The sequence below is a fragment of the Aethalodelphis obliquidens genome, unplaced genomic scaffold, assembly GCF_003676395.1.
Source record: "Aethalodelphis obliquidens isolate GAN/ISIS:26980383/991018 unplaced genomic scaffold, ASM367639v1 scaffold3, whole genome shotgun sequence".
Classification (NCBI taxonomy): Eukaryota; Metazoa; Chordata; class Mammalia; order Artiodactyla; family Delphinidae; genus Aethalodelphis; species Aethalodelphis obliquidens.
The window spans coordinates 78,531,273-78,550,789 of record NW_020837947.1 but is presented as its reverse complement, the minus strand read 5'-3'; the positions used below and the strand labels follow the sequence as shown (position 1 = coordinate 78,550,789).

General features: G+C 43.4%; 1 protein-coding gene across 3 annotated transcripts in view; it reads right to left on the bottom strand.

Annotated features, from left to right (window-relative positions):
• The window catches only part of SLC17A5 (solute carrier family 17 member 5), a 58,928-nt gene continuing 39,411 nt past the window's right edge, over positions 1-19,517 (bottom strand). For all 3 annotated transcript variants that reach the window (XM_027092383.1, XM_027092387.1, XM_027092396.1), the window contains exons 10-11: positions 4,728-4,818; positions 1-1,382 (exon numbers count right to left, since the gene is read on the bottom strand). In XM_027092383.1, coding sequence (XP_026948184.1) covers positions 1,245-1,382; positions 4,728-4,818 — 229 coding nt within the window. In that variant the 3' untranslated portion in view covers positions 1-1,244. The remainder of the gene's footprint in view (positions 1,383-4,727; positions 4,819-19,517) is intronic.

Below are 19,517 nucleotides of genomic sequence, written 5' to 3'. Positions count from 1 at the left end.
ATCAATCCAAAAAGGTTTATTTTGATAATTTATAAAAGAAAAATCACCATAGCAACTTAAAGTTATTTACAGATTTAAAAATAAATTTACAGAAATGTGTACACGTCATATTACATTAAATAGCTTTAGTTAAGATGTTACAGGTAGTGTTGAACATACACAACAAAACGTAAATCAAGTTCCAAACCACATAAATGCCCTCGAAGCACGCTCAAAAACCACTGGACGATGGCCCAGGAGAAACTGGCAGAATGAGCTTTCAGAGACCAGCAGTAAAGACGGTCACCCCACTGGTTGCAGGTGCTGCGGAAGTAAGAGTCACCCTAACCTTGAGCTGCGACCAGACACTGACACGTAAGACAGAGAGAAAACATGTGAGAGTGCTTTTTTTAAATTTAATTATCCTGGTGGAGCTCATAGAACACAGGACTTGAAAATTTATACTCTGATCCCACACGAAGGTGGGATGATGCTACTTGTGGCTAATTGGGCCTCATACTTTCTTTTGCAGGTTACATGGCAGGCAGTCTTCCAGCGTGCTGGGAAGGGATGGGTGAGGGGCACGGAAGCCATGGCTTTGGACTGCGCTGTCCCTGCCGGCTCAGGGCTTCAGCCACTCGTTAACAGCCCCAGGGGAATGACACCATCCAAAGCCTTGGCGCTGACCCTGGTCTTGGATGCTGCCTCTGGTAAGTGCTGGGCACTGTCCCTGCAGCCAGAGAGGGAACGCCTGGCAGCGGCCTGGGCACGCTCCCCTCAGTGAAGTTGCCAGGCTGAATGATACAGTGGCTGGCAGCTCCGTGGAGATGCTGAAGTTTGAGAGCTAAGTGTCAGGGAATGTTGATGACAGATAAGTTTCTGAGGAAAGTGTACAAAAAAAGGTGTTTACCAGGACCTGAGAATTACTATCCAGCTTAAGCAAAGGTATAGAGGGGTCCGTTTCTGCTCGTCCCTTTAAGTATGGTCTTGAAAATAAACAGAACTCCCCTCTTTCAGATTGCCTGACTTGCAGCCAGGTATGTGACCCTGAATTGTAAGTTCTAGCAAATGTGTTATTAATAATTAAAAACAGCTAATTTTACGAATCTGGCAACTAGGGACATTTCATGATTACAGGCCCTAAAAATTTAATACAGTACGATTTTTTCTTATATATAGATTGCTTACACATTAAAATATCAAAGGCACTGCTAGGTTACATGATAAACAAAAATACATCGAGACAGGATTATTTATTGGTTCCTTCAGTTTCTGGGTCCACCGTGATCCCTAACAGCCCAGTTTTGTGCTTCGCCTTTGGAGAACAGTGTGAAGGTAATGGCGCCAAATACGTTGACAGCAGCAGCAAGGCAGAAAACAGTTTGCCATTCTCCAACAGTGTTCTGCAGAGAAGGAAAGAAAAAATGCAAATGAAAAAGGATTTTGTTTGTAGTCCGCTTTAAAAAAAGGTGGTATCACAAGATTGTTTTTATGTGGCAGTAGCATTATTCATAAAAACTGGAAACAACCCAAATGTCCATCAACAGTGAGATGGTGGCATACGTGTTCCACGGACTACTTACAGCAACGACAACGAATGACCCACAACGACATCGATACGCCTCACAAACAAAGAGCGCACACTGAACGATTCCACTGATATACAGCCCATAATCTACGGTGTTAGAAAGGAGAGTGGTTCCTCTTGGTGGGGGTGAAAGAGAAAGGAAGGGCTACCTGGAGGCTTTGTGAGGGAGATAACGTGCTGTTTCTTGACTGGGTGGGCACTGGTCGCACAGATGTACTAACTTTCTGAAAATCTGTCCAGCTTGTGTACTTAGGATGTGTGCATTTAAAAAATGCATGTTACACTTCAATAAAAAAGTTTACTAAAAATAAAACATTGGCATGTCCTCAACTCGTGTGTTACGAGGAAAGTATTAGTATTATGCCTGCACATCATCTCCCAAGTTCTCAGGTATGGGGTGTCAGGGGCAGATCAAGTAAGGATGAGTTAAGATGGACACAGGTTCAGCCTGGCCTGAAAGATCCTGCAGGGCTCTTGAATGGCACACAACACAGAACATAGATGGGATCTGTCGGTAAGAGATCAACAAGACACAGTGTGTAATCCAGTGGTGTAAAAATATCCAGTAGTTATCTAAACCTCTGGGTCGTGTGGCTTATCTTTAACAACGTTTTTTTTTGGATTTTCACAATTTCAATGTAACCAGAGTGCTTCATTTGCAGCAGTTAGAAAAGAAAAAACCGAGCAGCTGAACTGGCAATGAGGAGGAAAAAGGAAAGGCACCAGCAAGTTGGCATGAAGTCACTTATGCAGGAAAAAAGGAAAAACACGGAGAAAGAAAGGAGTACTCTGTGGTCAATTATACTTATCTGAGATGAATGTATTCTGGTGGAAAAAAAAATCTTAGAAACCATCTTAAATGCTTGCTAACAACGTGTTACCATCCTAGAGCAGAAGTCAGTCAGTAATTACTAATTACTAATTACGGTCAGTAATTACTAATTACTAATCATATACCCGAGAGACGGGTTTAAGACAGCTTCTTAGGATTCTAAGAAAAAGCTGCTCTGTGTGATCTGCTGGATAAAATAATACCCCAGTGTTACCTGGAGGCAACGGGTGACTTAAAAATCAATCAACTGTACCAGAAATCACACAAAGCTCCTGGTCTGTTTTTTAACAAAAACTCCACCAGTTTTTAGAGAATGCTGTTTGGTCTGTAACGGAATTGAACCTCAGACACACTTTGACCTTTATTTCATCATTATTATTATTATTATTTGGCCACACTGCGAAGCTTGTGGGATCTCAGTTCCCCGACCAGGGACTGAATCTGAGCTACGGCAGTGAAAGCGACAAATCCTAACCACTGGACTGCCAGGGACTCCCTACTTCATTATTTATTTATAATAAATAAATAATTATAAAGTGCGGTAAACTTTAATTGTAAGCAATTACAATTGTACAGGTAAATGTGTTTCTCCTTTTTAAAAATAATGGCCTTTTTTAATAACATTAAACAAATGCTGTAACAATAGATCTGAAATCCAGTTCAGTTCCCACTTCACAAACGTTCAAGACTTGAATTCAGGAGTCCAGATCTTCCCAGCAGAAGTGCCAGGACTAGTGATAATGAATGAAATTACTCGTGGTAGTGTGCTGACTTAGGTTCCTGTGTTGCCACAATGCTCCATGAAGATAAGGGTAAACACCTGTGATGGGACATACTGAGCGGCCCCAACATTCCTTTCTGTTAAGTGAGAGAAAATGAGGCACTGATTCACTTGAGTAAGGAATTAGAAATGGTAGAGCACCACCTGCAGTGAACACCCCCGTGTCTGAAGTCCGAGTATTTGGTAATAAGACAATTTGTAGGCATATACTGAAATTCTAAGGATTAGATAGTGTTAATTTCATCACAGAGACAAAACAGAAAATTAAGTCTCTTTTAGAGGTTAAGTCAGCCTCTTGAAGAACACATTTCACTAGTCCTTTAGATTTTCTTAAGCAGTAGAAAACTGGAGTTGGAAAGGGCCTTTGAGGTCGCTGAATTTGATTTCTTACACAATATAACTCAGTGTCTCTGCTTCAGGCCACACAACCCCGGGCCCGCCGTGTTTCTGGGGCCTCAGTGCCCTGACACAGGCCGGATACCAGCCCTTCCCACACCCTGGCTCACTCCTCCAGGCTCCTTCCCCACAAACTGGTTGTTCCCTCCTCTGTGTCCACAGCAAGAGCATACATTTTTTCTGCAGCTTTGTCACACTGTACTTTCATTACATATAATCTCTATTTTTTTTTTTTTTTTTTTTTTGCGGTACTCGGGCCTCTCACTGTTGTGGCCTCTCCCGTTGCGGAGCACAGGCTCCGGACGCGCAGGCTCAGCGGCCATGGCTCACGGGCCCAGCCGCTCCGCGGCATGTGGGATCTTCCCGGACTGGGGCACGAACACGTGTCCCCTGCATCGGCAGGCAGACTCTCAACCACTGCGCCACCAGGGAAGTCCTTTTCCATATAATATCTAAATAATGAATTTCTCAAGTGTAGAATCTTATAATTTTGCCTTTGAATCCTTAGTATCTGTCACAGTAATAAGCACTCAGGAAATGCCAGTTGAATACATGTTTGACCGTTTCACGGCTCACTAACTCAAAGGGCAGCCCGTTCCACACAGTAACAGCTCTAAACAGAAAACTTGCCTATTGTCTCCTCGTACCTGCTCTCCATCTGGCTTTGTGGAACTACCGAGAATAAGTCACCATCTTTCAAATCTGTGAAGACACCTATACGTCTTCCTAAGTATTCTGCTCTTCTAAACGTTCTGGATTATTTCAACTGTTCCTGTTCATACCCGATTTCCTGACACTTTCGTGGTTCCATTTCTGGAATAATTCTACATTGCCAATTTTTATTTGTTCAAACCAAAGATACAAGTTATTTATCTGGTATAATATCACAACTTTTAAGTACTTGTGTGGTTTCAGTTACAAGATCTTCATTTAACTTAGTTCTGTTGTTCTGTCTAAAATTGAAAGTGTTCTTTGAAAATATACTTTCCCACCTATTACGGTATTTAGCTTTTTGTTGCTGTAAATAATTGCATAAGAATAGACATTCAGAATTTTATCCTTAATTAAAATATACTCAACTTTGACACAGGTGTGCAGCTTCAAATGAACTGTTTAGAGCTTTTCAGTTTATAGGCAAATTATCTACTTACCTCAGGGGTCAGACTTCTAGCAATGATGGGACCAATCATTCCAGGTATAGTGGCAAAGGTATTTGTGATGCCCAGGAGGATACCAGCATACCTGCAGAAACATTTTCATAGGGGTTTATAATTGTGTTACACATTTTTTTTGGGGGCGGGGGACCCCGCGCAGCTTGTGGGATCTTAGTTTGCCAACCAGGGATCGAATGCGTGCCCCCTGCAATGGAAGCGTGGAATCCTAACCACTGGACCGCCAGGGAATTCCCTGCATCACACATTTAAATAGCTTCTGTCCATAGATAGCTAGACCATTCCCAGGCTGTATTCTTGTGAAATTTTATGTCTAAATGAAACGTCTTACTGAAATAGGACTAAATATTTGGGGAGTGAAAAACTTACATTTCAATAGTTTTAACATCATATAGAGAAACACAGCCATTGAAATGATCCCTTTTACAGTGAAATAGAAAAGTGCTGAGATATGATTTTCATACAAGGCTGTATCTAGATAGGAAACTTCATGTGCCTTAAGATTTTTTAAGTTAAAAAGAGAATTTAGGGCTTCCCTGGTGGCGCAGTGGTTGAGAGTCCGCCTGCCGGTGCAGGGGACACGGGTTCGTGCCCCCGTCCAGGAGGATCCCACATGCCGTGGAGTGGCTGGGCCCGTGAGCCATGGCCACTGGGCCTGCACGTCCGGAGCCTGTGCTCCGCAACGGGAGAGGCCGCAGCGGTGAGGCCCACGTACCGCAAAAAAAAAAAAAGAGAATTTATTTCCTGATTACAAAATTTATGTCATTGTTAAAAAGTTTTTAAAAATATTACAAAGAAAGTAAAATTACTTATAATCCTTCTATATAGAGATAATCAACATTAATATTTTGGTAAATATCCTAATTATTTTTTTCTGTATATATTTTTAATATATTATAGAAATGAGATCATACTGAACACACAATTTCACAACTTACCTGTTCAACTTATTATGTATCTTCTTGTCGCTAAATCCTTGCACACTGTCCCAGAAATAGACAAGTTGGGTTTATATATATTGTAGTGTATGACAAAAATGCATTTTGAACTCTGTCTTTTCAGAATCTTTACTGTCCTCAAAGCTAGTACTTTGTGTTTTAAGAGGTACTCGTTCTCTAATTCAAGTTTGCTAATTCTGACTCCATAGTCTCCCTGAAAACTCATGTTTTATTCCCCTTTATTATTTCCAGTAGCCAGTGCAACATCTATGCTCATTCAATATGTGCTGACCACAGAAGTGCGTGTGACCCACAGGTGTTCAGGCCCACGCGTGGTCCTGTGAGGCTGCACTGCAATGACTGCTGAAGCTTGTCCCATGGAGACAAGCACCCCTTCTGCTCTTTGGCGCCAAAGGGTCGTACAGTATGCAACATTTCGGATTACATGCTAGGGTCGCTGAACATTATTTTAAGTTGTTGTGTGTATCGATAGTTGTGTGTGTCAATTGAAGAACCTGGGATTTTGTCCTGTAGATGGACCTACATTCTGGAGTTTGTAGACTGAGGCATCATTTAACATGGAGTTATGTCCCCTGTATTTCCTGCACACTGGTAGTATCTAGACTCGAGGTCCTAAAGGGTTCATTAGATTTACGTTTGATATTTTTAGCAAGAAAACGTAACGGTGGTGGTGGAGTTAAAAACTAGTTAAGCACGGACTTCCCTGGTGGCACAGTGGTTGGGAATCCGCCTGCCAATGCAGGGGACACGGGTTCGGGCCCTGGTCCGGGAAGATCCCACATGCCGCAGAGCAACTAGGCCCGTGCACCACAACTACTGAGCCTGCGCTCTAGAGCCCGCAAGCCACAACTACTGAGCCCGTGAGCCACAACTACTGAAGCCCGTGCGCCTAGAGCCTGTGCTCCGCAACAAGAGAAGCCACCACAATGAGAAGCCCGCGCACCGCAACGAAGAGTAGCCCCCGCTTGCCACAACTAGAGAAAGCCCGCGTGCAGCGACAGGGACCCAAGGCAGCCAAAAATAAATAAATTTATTAAAAAAAAAATTAGTTAAGCAAGTAAATGGCATTTATTAACTTATCACCTAGGTATATTCAAAGTCCAATTAGAGCTTTTAATTGTTTAATGAGATAATCAGTATTATAAAATTGTGGTCCAAATGAAAGAAACTTGATGTGTATTAGACCATATCGTCTTATTGTGGGATAATACTATCTCTATTAGGGTTTAGGATCCTCAATACCTTGGTTGCAGACTACTTATCTGAAATTCCTCTCCCCATTTTAGACATGGAAAAGTGCCCGCAATGGACTGAATTGTGTCCTCCCCCAATCCATACCTCCAATGTGACTGTATCTGGAGACAGGGCTTTTAGGAATTAATTAAGGTTAAATGAGGTCATAAAGGTAGGGTCTCAACCTAATAGGATTGGTGGCCTGCCAAGAAGAGGAAGAAAGAGAGATCGGGCTCTCTGTCTCTGTGAGCATATATGGAGGAAAGGCCACGCGTGAGGACACAGTGAAAAGGTGACTGTCTGCAAACGAGGAAGAGAGCCTTCACCAGAACCTAACCCTGCTGGCCCCCTGACCGCGGACTTCTAGCCTCCAGAACTGTGAGAAAATGAATTTCTGTTTTTTAAGCCACTCAGCCACATGGTGTTTTGTATGGCATCCTGAGTTGATTGACACAGTGCCTAAATAAAATATCCTGCTGAACCGAATTCAGTTATCTATAAACATCACAAATTTTTATGTTGAAAACTCGTGCACACAGGGTACAATAACAAAACCACGTGGCACAGATCTTTTTCGCTTATGCCCTTTAGGGAGCTGATCTTAAATTAACCAAGCTTGGCAGAACCTGTCCTTTTTTTTTTAAAACCATTAACACCTTGGCAGTAGGAGGAACCGACTGCAATGTTGCCAGGCCTTTTCAGTGACAGATATTAAGTGCAGATGAATGCTGTGAAATTCTAAATGTCAGCACCAAGAAACTCATTCAAGTATTTATATTACACTTGGCCAGGAAAGGCCATGAAAGATTGATGAGAGCCTGGAAAAAAGAACATGTTGTATGGACTCAGTCTGGATTCTGTGCTATTGGAGTCCTAGAATTCTGTGGGATTAATGGTTAAAAATCTATCCAAATCCCTTGAATCTGGGCAACAAAATTATCCATAGAAAACATCTATTTTAGTCTACAGAAGAAAAGGCTTAGAAAAATACCATGTAGACATATATTTATATGCTAAGAGGAATACTGACTGCCTACTGAAAAACCTTAGGTCAGGCAGGGTTCTAAGTATTTTATATAATTTATCCCACTTTAATAGTAAAATGAACCCCAACAGGTAGGGATTATTATCTATCTTCATTCTATAGGTAAGAAAGAGAGACTATAAAATGTTACCCAATTTGCCTGATTCCAAATCCCTACTTAATATTGGGATGTTTTATCTATGATGCTGGGGCTTGTGGTGGAAAACTAAGCAAGAGAAAACTGATCTTTCCTACAGATTGAATTCAGCGATGACTGTTTTCAATAAGGCAGCATTATAGATATATAAAATGTCCATCAACAGATGAATGGATAAAGAAGATGTGGTACACATATATACAATGAAATGTTAATCAGCCATAAAATAGAATGAAATAATGCCATTTGCAGCAACATGGATGGACCCAGAGATTGTCATACTGAGTGAAGTAAGTCAGACACAGAAAAGACAAATATCATATATCGCCTATATGCGGAATCTAAAAAAAATGGTACAAATGAACTATTTACAAAACAGAAATAGAGTCACAGATGTAGAAAACAAACTTATGGTTACCAGGGGGTAAGGGGGGAGGAGGGATAAATTGGGAGATTGGGACTGACATATACACACTACTATATATAAATAGATAACCAATAAGGACCTACTGTATAGCACAGGGAACTCTACTCAATACTCTGTAATGACCTATATGGGAAAAGAATCTAAAAGAGAGTGCATAGGGAGTTCCCTAGTGGCACCGTGGCTAAGACTCCATGCTCCCAATGCAGGGGAGCCCGGGTTCAATCCCTGGTCAGGGAACTAGAGCCCACATGCATGCCACGACTAAGAGTTCACATGCCACAACTAAGGAGCCTGCCTGCTGCAACTAAAACCAATGCAACCAAATAAATAAATAAATATTAAAAAAAATGAGTGGATATATGTATATGTATAACTGATTCACATGAAACTAACACAACATTGTAAATCAACTATATTCCAATAAAAATAAAAAAAAATAAACTATAGTCTCCTTGAGCATAGAATCTGGGTCTGCCTAGGACACATACCACTTTGGACAGTAGATGCTCAGTTAATATCTGTTGAATAGATTTTTTAAAATGATGTTTTATTTTCCTGCAATTTATCTACTATTCTCAGAGTAAGGGAGGAAAAGGATGAACCAAACCAAATTGTTGATTATGAAGATACTCCTCAAATGTGCAAGAAATACATCCCTCACCCCACCGCCTCGCTTGGATACAGCCAATTCTCATCACAGTTTCCAACCAATTATAATTATAATGCACAAAGGAGAGCCAATGGTTCAAACCATTTTAATAGTAAATACCAGTTATTGCTGTCATCCACCCATCCATTCATTCATTTAACAAACAATTCTTAAGTATGTCACTTGTGTCAACCACTATGGAAGACTCTGGTGTCCAACAATGAATTAAACATAGTTCTTCTCAAGGAGCTCACAGTTTACTTAATGAGAAAGATTATGGGCCAATAATGCAATAAAACCTAGTAGCCCGAAAAATCAAACTATGTTAGCGATTCATACCAGGGTTTACAGAAGCACAGAGGCAGGGCCTTAATCAACCCTCTGTGTGGGCGGGGGACATTTGAGGGGACCAGGGAGGGGATGCCTCAGGAAAAGCTTCTTAGAGGAAGTAGTGCTGGAGTTTGGCTGTAAGAGACGAGTGGGTGCAGAGAAAGTACAGGGAGGGGATGAAAATGTGTGAAGTCTCGGCAGCTGTCAAAGTAACAGGACAAGGGCCCACGCGGCACGTCCAGACATGGGAATTGCTGGGCTTGCCCAATTTCCACTCATTTTCAGCCGTTTAGCTTGAGATTTGAACTCTAATGAGGCCTAGGAACTGTAGCCTGTTAGTATCTTCCCAAACTTTCTTTCACTGTATTACTTTCTGTTCTAAGTTTAAAGGCAACCACGTGCCCACTGCATTCCTGAAATATGCCTTTGATGTTCAGAAGCTCTACTGTTTTCTGTGATCGTTCATTGGTTTTTAGCTTATTTTTCTAAAACAAACTGTGCACTTGAAACATTTATAATGAGTACTATATTAAGATGTGATATTGGTGGAAGGTCTTTGTTTCATAAAGGTTTTCTTCTATATGATTTAATATGTGTGAGAAAAGTCGAGGTTATAAAAGCCAAATGATTTGCAGTGAGACTGATGTGGTCATGTGTCACAGCTAGTGTAATCTCTCAAGTCAAATAAAAATTAGATCCCTTATTTCAGCCATACAAGGCTTATTTTGTGGTTTACATGGAATAACTATGTTATTCTTATATTATTTTGAATTCCAAGTATTATTTTATTTCTAGTCTGTTTTACTGATGTGTACTATATGGAACTTTAATAAAATTACTGTCATTTTAACAGCAAAATAAATAAATAAATAAATAAATAAAGGACTCATAAAATATCAGGGCTGGACCAGGGTCTTTCAGACCGAGAGTTCAACCAACCCAGCTGATGCCTGAAGCCCAGTTCCAGGATACTGCCTGCAGGCTGCCCAGTAAATGCTTCAGGACAACACCATATCACCCTCCAAGCCAGCAGAAGCTTACCCAGGTGCAAGCAGGGTTTCACGTTTATGTCTTCAACATCTGCTACGGTGCTTGGCACAGTGCTTGCTTAATGACTAGGTCCATTAATCAGCATGCTATGACACTGAAGTTTAGCGATGACAAATCCACCTAATTGTACATCCAGTTCCTCTCTCTCCATCCTGTCTAAAAGGACATCATGGGAGACCTTGCTGAAATCCTGATATACCAAATATACTGTGTATACACAGTCGAAAATGATGTTGAGAACTTTGCTATTTTGGGGCTTAGTGACCCAGTGGTGGCTCCTTAGTGATCAGTATTTTCTTTTCCAAGAGCTCACCAATCATCCCTTTAGTATTCTGCTTGGATTGATTTGTGACCCTGATCATGGTACCTGACTGAAAGTTTGCCAGAAAATAATAATGAAGTTTATCGCATTATGTGCAAATGCATTTATTACATAATGAGTGAAGTGTTCTCTCTCTCTCTGTGCTCTACTTAATCCTCAAAACAATTTTATAAGGTAGGTACTATGGATATGTGTTTTTTCCTTCTCTAGCACGCATTTTCTTTTTAAATTAATTAATTTTATTTTATTTTTATTTTTGGCTGTGTTGGGTCTTCGTTGCTGCACGCGGGCTTTCTCTAGTTGCGGCGAGCGGGGGCTACTCTTCGTTGCGGTGCGTGGGCTTCCCATTGCAGTGGCTTCTCTTGTGGCGGAGCACAGGCTCTAGGTGTACAGGCTTCAGTAGCTGTGGCTCGCAGGTTCTAGAGTGCAGGCTCAGTAGTTGCGGCGCATGGGCTTAGCTGCTCCGCGGCACGTGGGATCTTCCCGGACCAGGGCTCGAACCCGTGTCCCCTGCATTGGCAGGCAGACTCCCAACCACTGCGCCACCAGGGAAGCCCTGGCATGCATTTTCATCTTCTTTTGACAATAGGTCCAATTCCTATTTAATGATCCAGTTTTCCTTCACTGCCAGTTTGAGAGAGCATAGTGGGGCCTTTGCCAGAGCTCTGACAGACTTCAGGCACCTGATCAGTCCCAGACTGCACTGCAGCTTCATGAAATGGAGTGCGTGGCTTACCACCCTCCTTCTGGCTGGGTGGCTGCTTAGCCACTTCTACATTCCTTATCATTTTTATTTCCCGTATTTATTTACTTAGTTTTATAATAAAATCACATTAACTGAGGCAACCAAAGTACGTATCTCTTCTCTGCAATGAATTCTTTTTCCTGAGTTTTCAAAATAACTGCTAGTGCCTCTTCAATGACCAATTTGTAAGATCTTTTAAATAAGTCATTGAGAGGCACCTTGATGTAGCAAAAAGATCCCGAGACCACAGAGCTGGAAGACCTGGATTCAAGCCTTCGGTCTGCCGTTTGCTAACTGTGACTTTGCAAGTCACACAGCTCCTCTGTGCCTGAGTGTCTTCATCTTCCAAATGAGTTCTTTTCTTTGTGTTCATATCTTCACGTGTTGTGTGGACGTCACCAATGGCTGCCTCGGCGTCCATTCCCATGAGGCTTAGGGGCCCTGACTCCTTCACCTCTAACTTAGGGGCGGGTGCTGATTGTGCTGAAGTCTAATGGCATTCCCTTGGCCATGGGGGTTGGTTCAGGCGTGGATATGTGACTCAGTCTGGTTCCAAATGAAGCCTGTATTTCCCTGATGGAAAGAGGAAAAGATCATTTTCTTTCTTGCTTCATGTGAATGAAGAAGCATGTAGGGCTTCCCTGGTGGCGCAGTGGTTGAGAGTCCGCCTGCCGATGTAGGGGACACGGGTTCGTGCCCCAGTCTGGGAAGATCCCACATGCCGTGGAGCGGCTGGGCCCGTGAGCCATGGCCGCTGAGCCTGCGCGTCCGGAGCCTGTGCTCCGCAACGGGAGAGGCCACAACGGTGAGAGGCCCGCGTACCGCAAAAAAAAAAAAAAAGAAGCATGTAACCCTCGTTGTTACTGGCAATCATTTCACTGTATGATTTTATTCGCAGATCCAGCCTTAGGATAAAACAGGTATGAAAGGCAGGGTAGAGAGTGGAAAAGAAACGAGTCTTGGGTGAGATTAGTGGACAGCTGGATATCAACTCCTGCTTGAAGCCTCCCGTCTCTGGACTTTACACTAATACATTATGATGTTTAGCCAGCTTGAATTAGGGTTTCCATTCCTTCAACTAAAAGTGTCTCAGAGATAACACAGCCTGGGCCTCTGTTGTGCCCAAACTCCCAATTCCCAGATCCCTTTGACTCAGCTTGTTGAAACCTCAAGCCTAGATCAATTCAACAGCACATTTTCAGTCCTACACTTGGGCTGCCGAACAGCACTCAAAGGAAAAACCACCTTGTAAACTAGGGAGAGTACACGAGTCCTGTCCAACCTGAGGTGATCCTCACCAAAGCCCAGATCCCTTCTATGAGTTCTCAGTGACTATTTTTCTCAGGATCCGGACGCGCAGGCTCAGCGGCCATGGCTCACAGGCCCAGCCGCTCCGCAGCATGTGGGATCTTCCCGGACCGGGGCACGAACCCGCGTCCCCTGCATCGGCAGGCGGACCCTCAACCACTGTGCCACCAGGGAAGCCCATTCTCAAGTCTTTTACTCTATTTTTTTCTTAGTCTCAGCAATGAACCTGACTCCCATGTCACAGAGAAAATCAAAAACACTTAAGATTTTTTAATCAGTTATTTACTGCCACATAATAAATTACCTCCAAAGGCAGCAGCTTCAGATAACAAATACCTGTCATCTGACAGTTTCTGTGGGTCAGGAATGTAGGAGGGGCTCAGCTGGGCGATTCTGGCTCAGAATCTCTCAGGAGGTTTCAGTGACGCTGTTGGCCGGGACCGTGGTCATCTGAAGGTCGGCCTGGGGCTGGAGGACCAGCTTCTGATCCCACTCATGTGTCTGCTGGCTGAAGGCCTCATTCCTCCCCACTGGGCCTTGTACTGGGTTCTGAGTGTCCTCACCATGTGGCAGCTGGCACCCCCAGTGTGAGTCATCTGAGAGAGAAAGAGCAAGCAGGGTGCTACACTGCCTCCTGGGACCCAGTCAGACACCATCACTTCTGCCGGATTCTACTCCTTAGAAACAGGTCACTAAACCCAGCCCACACGCAAAGGGAGGGGACATAGGCTCCACCTTTTGAAGGGAAGAGCGTTGAAGAACTTGTGGAGTTATTTTATTTTTTTTAAAGCTTTGTATATGCATTTTATCTTTTGAACCAGAATCTTTTTTAAAAAAAATTAATTCTTTTACTTTCGGCAGCGTTGTGTCTTCGTTGCTGCACGTGGGCTTTCTCTAGTTGCGGCGAGCGGGGGCTACTCTTTGTTGTGGTGCGCGGGCTTCTCACCGCGGTGGCTTCTCTTGTTGCGAAGCACGGGCTCTAGGCGCGTGGGCTTCAGTAGTTGAGGCACGCGGCTCAGTAGTTGTGGCTCATGGGCTCTAGAGTGCAGGATCAGTAGTTGTGGTGCACAGGCTTAGTTGCTCCGTGGCATGTAGGATCTTCCCGGACCAGGGCTCGAACCCATGTCCCCTGCACTGGCAGGCGCATTCTTAACCACTGCACCACCAGGGAAGTCCCATGGAGGTATTTTATTATTTATTTATTTATTTATTTATTTGCGGTACGCGGGCCTCTCACTGTTGCGGCCTCTCCCGTTGCGGAGCACAGGCTCTGGACGTGCAGGCTCAGCGGCCATGGCTCACGGGCCCAGCCGCTCCACGGCACGTGGAATCTTCCCAGACTGGGGCACGAACCTGTGTCCCCTGCATCGGCAGGCAGACTCTCAACCACTGAGCCACCAGGGCAGCCCCCATGGAGGTATTTTAAAACCACAATCCTTGGCTTCTCAACTCACCTGAAAACTTTTCTTCAACTGAACCCATCTTACTGCTTTCCTTCTTTTCTCAGTTGAAAGCTCATCCCTTCCACTGGGCACTGGATGTCATTCCTTCCTGCATTCTACCAGCCTGTCATTTTTACTTCTTTCTTTTAACTTTTAATCTCTCGTCCTTTACTGGCCTTCTTTTCTCAGCATATTAACATACTTAGGTCTCAAAATCCTCCAGCAGCATGTGTCCATCTTTAGCTTTTTTTCCTTCCCTTCATGGTTAATAGTTTTGAGATAGCTGTTTATTGGCAATGGTTCTCAAATTTTAATGTCCATGAGGACAACATGGAGGGGCAACAAAATGCAGATTCCTAGTTCTGTGATCAACAATTCTGCTTTGTTTTCAGCAAGCACTCCTGCTGATTTTGATGTGGATGGGTTAAGGATCACACTCTGAAACCACTGCTGTATGCTGCCTTCAGCCTAGCTTCCTTCTCCTTCCTCCATGGAAGCACTGTCACAAAGATCTTTAATGAACTTCTCCATCTGGTTGTCCAATCCAAGGAACACGTTCGTTCTTATTTTACTTGGCTTCTCTGGCGCATCTGACATTGCTGATCAAACTTTCCCTTTGGGGATCCTAATCTCTACTTATTTTTCCTTATCCTTCTCCTGTTGCTTCTTCTCAGTTATCTTTTTTTTTTTATAATGAAAATGTAAGTCTTTTTTTTTTATAATAAGTTTATTTTACTCTTGGCTGTATTGGGTCCTCCTTGCTGCGCACGGGCTTTCTCTAGTTGTGGCGAGCAACTATTCCTCGTTGCGGTACGCGGGCTTCTCATTGCGGTGGCTTCTCTTGTTGAGGAGCACAGGCTCTAGGTGCGTGGGCTTCAGTAGTTGTGGCGCGTGGGCTTCAGTAGTTGTGGCTCGCGGGCTCTAGAGCACAGGCTCAGTAGTTGTGGTGCACGGGCTTAGCTGCTCCACGCAATGTGGGGTCTTCCTGGACCAGGGCTCGAACCTGTGTCCCCTGCATTGGCAGGCAGATTCTTAACCACTGTGCCACCAGGGAAGCCCCCTTCTCAGTTATCTCTGCATCAGGCTCTTCTTTCTCTTAATGGATTCCCAAGGTTCTTGTCACAGTTTGCTGAGTCATTTTATCCAAGCCCACAGTTTCATCTACTACTCATATGTTGACCACTCCTACACCTTTATCTCTTGTTCAGCTCTCATTCTTGAACTGAAGACTGGATAGTCTTGGCTTCCTTGACACCACATTCTTGATTTTCCTTCTATCTCCCTGGTTGCTCCTTTTTGGTCTCCTTGTCTGGTTATTTCCCCTCTTTCTGGTCTCTACATATTTGTCAAGACCCAGTCCTGGGGATCCCTCATCTTGTCATTCTACTCTCTCTCACCAGGCAATCCTTGTCTTTAAAAACTCTGAAATGTGGATTACTCTTCCCTAATTTTCATTTCTGGTCAGACTGATTTTCTGAGTTCCAGATCCAAATGTCAAACTGCCTACAACTACTGTTTTCTAAACGATTTTCACAAATATCTAAAATTTAAGGGACTTCCCTGGCGGTCCAGTGGTTAAGACTCTGCGCTTGCAATGCAGGGGGCCCGGGTTCGATCCGTGGTCGGGGAACTAGATCCTGCATGCCTCAACTAAAGATCCCGCATGCTGCACTGAAGATCCCACATGCTGCAACTAAGACCCAGCGCAGCTAAATGAATAAATATTAAAAAAAAAATTTAACCTGTGAAAATTTTTTTTTTTTTTTTTTTTGGCGGTACGCGGGCCTCTCACTGCCGTGGCCTCTCCCGCCGCAGAGCACAGGCTCCGGACACGCAGGCCCAGCGGCCACGGCTCGTGGGCCCAGCTGCTCCGCGGCACACGGGATCCTCCCGGACCGGGGCACGAACCCGCACCCCCCCGTATCGGCAGGCGGACTCCCAACCACTGCGCCACCAGGGAAGCCCTAACCTGTGAAATTTTTTATCTTACCCCAACACTCTTCTTCCTCCAGACATCCCAGTTTCAGTAAGCGGCACAACTATCTGCCCATGCAAAATACATGGAAATTATCATCCTTGGTATCTTCCTCTTCAGGTCTAATCTACTGTCAAGTCCCACCTATTGTAATCACAAAGATCTCAAATCTATCTACTTCTTTACATCTCCTATCCCCATTCCAGGCCATCATCACCTCCTATATGGATTACCGCAATAGCCTCCTAATTGGCTTTCTCCACTTGTATTCGTCCTCACAGAGTGACCTTAAAATACAGAGAATGTCACTTCTTACTTGCTTTGGATACAATATAAAACGCTTACTATAGGCTCCTGCTTACTTCCCAGTGGCTTTCTTCCCTGCATCTCAGCCACAAATGACCTTCTCTCAGTTACGTGCAATACGCTGTTATGGACTGAATGCGTGCTTCCAAAATTCATATGTTGAAGCCCTAACCCTCAGTGTGATTGCATTTCGAGACAGCGTCTTTACGAGGTGATAAAGGTTAAATGAGATCATAAGGGTGGGACCCTAATCTGACAGGGCTGGTGCCCTTATAAGAAGAGTAAGAGACACCAGAGCTCTCGCCCTCTCTGCACACACCCATACACGCATACCTGAAGAAAGGCCGCGTGAGCACACAGCAAGGGGTCAGCTCTTCTGCAAACCAGGAAGAGTCCTCACCAGAAAACAATTGTGTTGGCACCTTGATCTTGGAATTCTAGCCTCTAGAACTGTGAGAAAAATTTCTGTTGATTAAGGTACCCAGTCTATGGTATTTTGTCCTGGCAGTGCAAGCAGACTGAGACACACACCAGTTTCTTCTTCCTGTCATGTAAATTCCTCTATCGGGAATACTACTTCCTTTTTGCCTAACTTCTTACTCATTCTTCAGGCTTTAGCTTAAATATCACTTGCTCAGAGAGACCTTCCCTTGCTCCCTGATCTGCATTATATTCCCCTACTATATTCTCTCAACTTTCTCTTCAAAAAGTTGGTTTTTATTTCTTTCATGTCTACCACCCTACACTAGGAGCTCCACAGGCCACAGTTGTGCTGTTGTGGCTGGCAGGCATTTGATAATTACTTTTTGAAAGAATTAATTATCATCGTAATATATTACAATTGTTTATTTTTTGTTGTTTCTTTCCTAACTAGACTAATCTCATTGCGAGCAGGAGCTGGGTTTTATTTTCTGTAGCACCACGTGGAGGACTGATGGTATAGCAGGTACTCTCTAAACGTTTGTTGTATGCATCAGAGGACTGGACCAGACCAGGGTCTCACGTTCAAAGGTACAAGGGATCTAAAGGATCCCTTAGATCCCTGAGGATCTAAAGATGCAGATTCTAGTTCAGTAAGTCTGGGGAGATGCCTGAGGATCTGCATTTTGCACAATCATGCCGCTGCTCCGTGGACCACAGTCGGCATAGTAAGAGACAAGAACACTCCAAATCCTTCCCACTTCTAACTTTCTCTGATTCTATAAACCACACACTCATAGTTTATAAAAACAATGCTATTTGTTTAACTTATTTCAAGGGAAATCCTTTCCAGATTCCTTTTCTAATCAGTAGCGTAAAGGAACAGTCCTTTAATTATTTCTTATTCCTTGAATCCTTTTCTCTATTTTGTAAATCTCAAGTCCAAGTCTCAAGCCCGAGCAGAGATTTGTTTAGGGCAGTGGGCTCGCCCTGGTCCCCACGGAAATGGCATCTTACGCCTTTACTCCTTCCGCTTCAATGGGCTCTTTATTATTTCAGTTAGGTTTGTATCCAATCTTTCAAACTTTCACTACGTTTAACAAAGTTCTCTTGAGATTAATTTACTTTCCAAGTAAATTAAATTACTTTTTTAAAAAAATTAATTAATTTACTTTCCAAGTTAATTTACTATTCTTCTCCTCTTTCCTTATGTTAAAACTCCTTCAGTTCTTCTTTTTTTTTTTTTTTTTTTGGCTGTGCTGCATGGCATATGGGATCTTAGTTCCTTGAACAGGGATTGAACCCATGCCCCTGCATTGCAGGCGCAGAGTCTTAACCACTGGACTGCCGGGCAAGTCCAAAACTCCTTCAATTCTTAACTCACCGATATGTATACTTAACAAACATTTTCCAGCTTGTAAAGTTCACAAAATTCTTCCCTTATTTCTTATTTCTCATAAGAAAGAGCTTTAAAGAAAAGCGTTGACTGACACACAGTAAGGTCAACACACAACTAGCTTTTTAGAAAGAATTTTGACATGGTAGTGAATATGAAAGTCTATTTTCATTCTTCCATTCATGTAATTGATTGACTGAGCACTGACCATGGCCCAGCACAGGGCCAGGTGCTGGTACTTCTGGGGTTAATAAGACAGACTTGGGCCCTGAACTCTCAAGAGATTATAGCCCCAGAGCTTTTGCTTAGGCTACATTTTGTTTCAAACGGTTTCTTGGCCCAATACACAAGTGTTGCTGGTGTTCTTTCTTTGGTTCCCCACTGTTAAGGGTATGTAGCACTGAAGCTCCTATTTGCTTAGTATGATCAGATAAATCAACCACTCAGCAAGTATGGACTGGCGGTGCCTCTCCTTCTGCAGAAGCTGTGATATGGATATACAGGACGTCTCAGTCTGAGGAAGCTTACATGCAAATTGGGGAGGTAAGAAAGAGAAGAGTTACATTTAGAAATAATTACAAATTAAGGTATGGTATCCAGCATAAAATTGTAAATTGAGAAAAGGAAGAGAAAAAAGCACAACGGCCTGGAAAGGCTTAATGAAGAACTGGGATGTGAACTGGAAAGGATTCGGATGGATGGAGAGGAAACGGCAGTGGACCACAGGCCGAGAATGAGCCCCTGTAGCATTATGGAGCGGCAGACAGGACCCCGCCCAGAGTTAAGCATCTCCCATGCTACGGAGCCTTCCTGGACTTCTTATATAAAACGAGAGACTGGATTAGAATGATTTCAAAGGTCCACTCAAGCTCTGTGAGCATCAGTTTGTTGGAGCTTATTTAGAAGTATTTATTGAAGGGATGGGAGACAAGGATTAACAGAAATCAGAAGATTCTGTGGTAGTCTAGGTGGGAAGAACTGGGGGTAGGGGAAAGGTGGCAGGAGACCACTGGTCTTTTCTCCAAA